General features: G+C 39.6%; 1 protein-coding gene across 1 annotated transcript in view; it reads right to left on the bottom strand.

The window, feature by feature from the left end:
• The window catches only part of LOC148072281 (neuronal acetylcholine receptor subunit alpha-3-like), a 30211-nt gene extending 24413 nt beyond the window's left edge, over positions 1-5798 (bottom strand). The window contains exon 1 of the mRNA XM_087799894.1: positions 5713-5798. Within this exon, the coding sequence (XP_087656020.1) occupies positions 5713-5770 (58 nt within the window). The 5' untranslated portion in view covers positions 5771-5798. The remainder of the gene's footprint in view (positions 1-5712) is intronic.
• Positions 5799-6000: the final 202 nt, after the last annotated feature.

A 6000-nucleotide genomic window follows, 5' to 3' on the forward strand; every position in this document is an offset into this window, starting at 1 on the left:
ATCGAGAGCGAGAAAAAAATGGAAACCTTTTTAAAAAAGGTTAAAAAGGTTTCTGAAAAAATGCTGCAGAGTTGAGTTCACACCCACTTCCTCCATCCTGAAGCATGACTCGGTTCATCTCCAGCACTGAAGACTAGGATGTCCCGGGGGGGGTGGACTGGGAGCAGGACTGTCTGTGTATTTGTGTGTGAAAATGAGTGTGTGCACGGAGAGGAGAGGATGATGGCTTAAGCCAATCCATAGGGAAAGAAGGGAATAAGGCCTGTGGTCCAACAGTATGTGTGCGTGGGAATGGCGGGGTAAGAGGGTTGTGTGGGGGGGGCTCAGGCTGCAATGATCACACGACAATCGCGTTAAGAGGATCCTGCAGCTACTGCGCAGTCCTTAAGCCACGCGAACATTCGCGCTGATTGCCTGTCATACTTTAATGCAACGGTATTGCTTGTGCAGCTCGGAGACGTCGGGTCTCGTGTCTCGAATCCACTCGTCCGACACTCGACCGCCTCGTGTAAACATATCCTACCTGATGACTCACGACGAGTGTTTTCAAACGGGTGAAAAAGAGCCGCAAAACAATCACAACTAATTTGGGATAACAACGCGTGATACGTTTATCTGCCGCCGGGCGTTTACAGGGCCTGAGATCGTCCACACATGCAGCTGCAGACCCATTAAAAACAAAGAGAGATAAAGGGTCAAGCGTGAAGAGAAACTCAAATCAGGGGTTGATTCGAGGCTGGACGTGGCGTTTTGAGCCTTTTCAAAAAAAAAAAAAAGGGGAGGTGCCTCAGGGCGAGGCAGAATGCAACGCCACTGATTCTAATCAGTAAATCCCAAACATTAAGAGACCGGTGGACTCTTCCAATATGCTGACGTGCGCCGCTATCTCACCCGCCGGCTGTTGCTCTATTTTAAAATGTCATAGCTGCGAATGAAAACCTTCAACATCTCCGAGCAGTTTTTTTACCGGATTCTATTTCAGACCGAATCCTACCGACAGCCGGATCAGCATTTCCACTCTATGGGGTAAACCCCCCCCCTCCCAAAAAAACAACCCAATCCTGGATGGCAGGAGACAATACCTTCTGAAGCTCTCTAATCGGACTCACACCGGGTGTGCGTTTGTGTGTCGAGGTGTGTTAGTCGCTCGTGGATTTGCATACGGAATCCCGTTCAGGAAATCGTGCAAAGTCCACAGAACCAGGAGGTAGAGAGAGAGCCGAGGGTAAGAGTCCGACACCAGGGCCCGGTCGCCGTGAGGTAGTGTTGTTCTCATTAAAAAATACTCCAAAGTGTGAAAACATCTGTCCACAAACACACACTGAACAAACACCTTCAACTAAACACATTACACAAGTTAGTTTGAGATCATTTGGCTTCTGAGTCACGAGGTTTCATATCGTAAGATACTAGTGGAAATGTTTACAGGAACATCTTTTATTGTTTACTCTTTATATCTAGTTAAAATTGTTCATAATTGTTCTTCTGTAGTAGAACAAACAACATGCCTCAAAATAAAAGTCAAACTGACCGTTCACACTAATGGGGTCAATGTTTATCATTTTTTATACACTTAGTGTATAGAAGTCAATGGTTATAACTGTCGCGTAACCGGATACACGCGGTTCTGTCTCCATTCAAACACCTCCTAATCCCATTACAGCAAACCCTTTCTAGTATTATAAGAATGTTAAAATATTTATTTTTAGAGACCCACTTCAAATCATTTGTATTGCGATGAGTGCCAAATCAGTATTACTCCTTGATTCAATGTAGTATTACTCTGCGGGTCACCATAGTATTACTCCGCGAGTCAGCGTAGTATTACTCCGCGAGTCACTTTAGTAATACACCATGAGGCTCTGTAGTATTACTCTGCGAGTTACTGTAATGTCACTCCACGAGTCACTGAAGTGTTACTCTGTGGGTCACCATAGTATTACTCCACGAGTCACTGAAGTGTTACTCTGCGGGTCACCATAGTATTACTCCACGAGTCACTGAAGTATTACTCTGTGGGTTACCATAGTATTACTCCACGAGTCAGTGAAGAATTACTCTGCGGGTCACCATAGTATTACTCCCGAGTCATTGTAGTATTACTCTGCATGTCACCATAGTATTACTCCACGAGTCACTGAAGTATTACTCTGCGGGTCACCATAGTATTACTCCATGAGTCACTGAAGTATTACTCTGCGGATCACCATAGTATTACTCTGCTAGTCAATGTTGTATTACTTAGCAAGTCACTCTAGTATTACACCATGAGGCTCCGTAGTATTACTCTGCGAGTAACTGTAATATTACTCCGCAAGTCAATGTATTATTATGCCGACAGAATCGGAAGTTTTGCTCCGCGAGGTTGCCTATTATTATTCAGCGAGGCTCCATGGTATTACTCCACGAGTCACTGTAGTATTACTCCACGAGTCACCGTAGTATTACTCCGCAAGGCTCTGTAGTATAACCCCCTGTAATTCTCCGTTGTATAACTCTGCAAGTCATTGTAGTATGACTCTCAAAGGCTCTGTAGTATTAATCCACGAGTCATGGTAGTATTACTAAGAGAGGCTTTGTAGTATTACTCCGAGAGGCTCCGTAGTATTCCTCTGCAGTTCACTGTAGTATTAAGCCGTTATTTTCCGACTACATTATTTCATTAGTTTTCAGGATTTACATGCAAATATTCAGAATGTTTGTTCACTTTTTTTCCTGCACTCAAACTTACGGCCACAAAATGTCAGCAGTCAATACGTCCTCTGAAGCAACAATTAAATCCTGCAAATCTCAGCGATGGCTGAGGACTAGAGGATACATTAGTCCCGGCAGCATTTAAAGCTGATGTTTGGACATATTTTGGTTTGAAAACAAAATGAAAAGAGTAATGACTTCGTCAAGAGTCATGTGGTCTGTAAATTCACCAGAGTCAAGTACTGGACAATACTACAAATAAAAGCCTTGTTACTACAGTATTGTAATATCGTTCCCCTTGTATCATGATGCGTATGATCTCAATGCTCACTCCTAATTCGATCAGTTATCAATAAAATAATACTGTCTCACGTCGACACACTCGACGGTGTCTCATATACAATTATCTCCAATTTCCATCACATCTGAACTTTAAAATGAATAAAACAGGGAGTGAAGTCAGTCGAAGCCTCAGGACTCACACTTTTATCTCCTCCTCCGAGAAGCATTGTCTTGTAAAAGCCTCTTCAAGGACAGAGCGCGAGACGGTTCGACCACGTGTCGCACGACGACCCACGAGTGTGCGTCAGGTTAGAGTGTGTGCGGCAGCGACGCACAACGACCGCAGCGTGTTGACAACAAAAGCACTCGTGCCCCCCCCCCCCCCCCAGGGAGGGCCAGCGTGGGCATCAAACACAAAACCTACTTCTGGAACTCGGTGACAAGTTGTCGAAACCAATCCTAGGAGTTTCTCATTAAAGTAAGTGATTTTGCAGACGCTTTGATGTTTATCAGAAGCAAACGTCGCTGCTCTTTTGAGAGAAAACAAAATGGCTTGAAGCAACATTTTTTTGAATTGATTTAAAATATACAGAAAAACAAAATGACAAGATGTAGCAGATTTTAGTGAAAACATTGAAGCGTCTAAAATAGAAGCTGTACAACATATAAGCCTGTTTTATAATGACGTCTACTGCGAGTCAAGAAGTGGAAAAACTGTCACGTATTTACAACAAAAGCCTGGATAATCTACCTCAGCTTCTCACCTAAAGCAGGGATAAAACCAAATAAATAGAGGCGAAGACTAGTAAAGCATCAGACTCGCTTATATTCGGGATATAAATAAAGATTCTTTTAGCACAAAGATGAACAAAAGTTACCCCTTTGAAGCATTTAACACATGGTCCCCCCTGAGATCCACTCGTGTTTTGAGGCATTGACAGGTTAAAGTAAACCCGGAGATGTTTTTTGTGCTGCGGAGGGGAGTTGTTCAAAGAAGGAAAACAAAAAGACTCAAACTGGGATCAAAAAACAAACAACCTGCTGCACCGACCCACTTCTCATGAACTGATATTTACCTTTACTTTTCCATGCAAGGCTGATGAAATATATGACAATTCTGAATATTTTATTATAATGTCTGACTTCAATGAAACTGAATTTTACTGGAGGGTTATATTTTCCTAAAGAAAATGTCATCTAAGATCATATTTTGTCCTTCTATAATGTGCACATTTACAAATTTAACAATAAAATAAAACAAAATAAGATCATCTGGAACAACGGTATATTGAATAAGGGTCCTGTTAGAGTTTTTCTATCATCATTTGTAACAAACAAACACTGCACTCTGAAGTTTGAAAACAAAATTGTCAAAAAAAGCAAGTTAACGGGAACAATAACTGTCAGAGTAGCTTCTGTTCAATAACTGTGATGAAAACAAGGATCTTATTTCTTCTCTTTAGCTCACTATAAGCATGTTATTGTTTGAAAATAACCAAGAAAGTTTTGTTTATCGTTGAGGTATTTAACTCAATCAGTCAATTATTACGTGTTTTTTTTATAATAAAAAGGTAAAAAAGATGCACCATCATACTGTCTATCGTGTTTTTTGTTTGTGTTTATATGAGGCTAAATTTAGAATAATTCTTAAAACACCTTTTGGTGTTTTGTTGACATTTATAGCCTCATAACACAAAAGGAAAAATAAATGTTTCCTTTAAAAGGACAAATATATTTACTTTTAATCAAACACCGATAACAACGTCCTGAGTTAGTTTTACCCGAAAGATGACGTGTTGTCGCAATAATAATAATGTGATGACATAGTGTTAGTTTTAACAAATCTTTATCTTATTTTCTTCAAAAATACGAAAGTTACAACGTAACTATTGTTTCATTAGAAACTACACAGTGAAATAAATCTGGAATCACAATTATAGCCAACAATCGTAAATAATGATTATATAATCTGAATTTGAAATACACTTGATAATTTAAATTTAAATCAATGTGCATTTTATTTGCATTTTAAGCATTAAAGGTCACGTAAACTGCATATTTGGCATTAAATTAAACAAAGTGATAAATAAGTATTCAGTTTACACAGACACTACCATAAAACCATAACTTTCCTTTTTTGTTTATATAGGAACATAAAATGTAAACAAAATAAAAAAAACAACAACAAGTATTTAGCTAACGCTAAAGCTAGCAGAACTCTAAAAACAAAGGTGTTACACCCACGTTAGTAGTCAAAAAAAAGAAGAGCTGAGCCAAAAGGTTACGAGCGCACAACAAAATGAACTGCGAAGTAAAATATTAAAATAAGTAAAACAAACACACATGGATTTACAGGAAGATGATCCGCTCAAATACGGAAAACAAGAGAAGATGCTACTATGCTAAAGCTAGCTTTACATATTTGAACATTGTCCAAAAAAATTCAAACAATAATATTCTTACATTTTTTATTTTTTGTGAAATTTTTTAGTTTTTAATCATGTACATGTGTTTTATTCAAAGAGTTTAAACTACCTATTACATTTTTAACGTTAAATTAATTATTTTTATTTATTTATTCATATATTTTGAACAACTTTACGCATCGATATTGAGAGTGAAAGGTGTAAATATAAAGATAAAAAATGTGTAAATAGTTAAAGATAAAGAGAAAAGTTTTTAGCACGAGTTTTATCTTTATAAAAGGTTCCGTCTCTACGCGACTCGCTGACTTACGGTGCGCTGCGAGCAGCAACAGCAGCGGGACGATGAAGACTTTCCCCGCGAGAATCATCGATACATCCGCCGAGTCTTTCCGAGGAGAAACGATGAAGATGATGGTGATGATGAAGATGAAGCTGCAGAGATCCCGCGTCAACGATCACTGTGTCTGTCAAAGTGTATTTTCAGAGAAACATTTTGCAGTGAGTGGAGATGTTGGTGCTCTCTGGCGACATGAAGAACTTGTTCTCGTCCCGCCCTCCTCCTCTCCTCCTCTCCTCCTCCTCCTCCTCCTCCTCTCCT

This window comes from Callionymus lyra, chromosome 9 (assembly GCF_982586985.1).
Source record: "Callionymus lyra chromosome 9, fCalLyr1.hap1.1, whole genome shotgun sequence".
Classification (NCBI taxonomy): domain Eukaryota; kingdom Metazoa; phylum Chordata; class Actinopteri; order Syngnathiformes; family Callionymidae; genus Callionymus; species Callionymus lyra.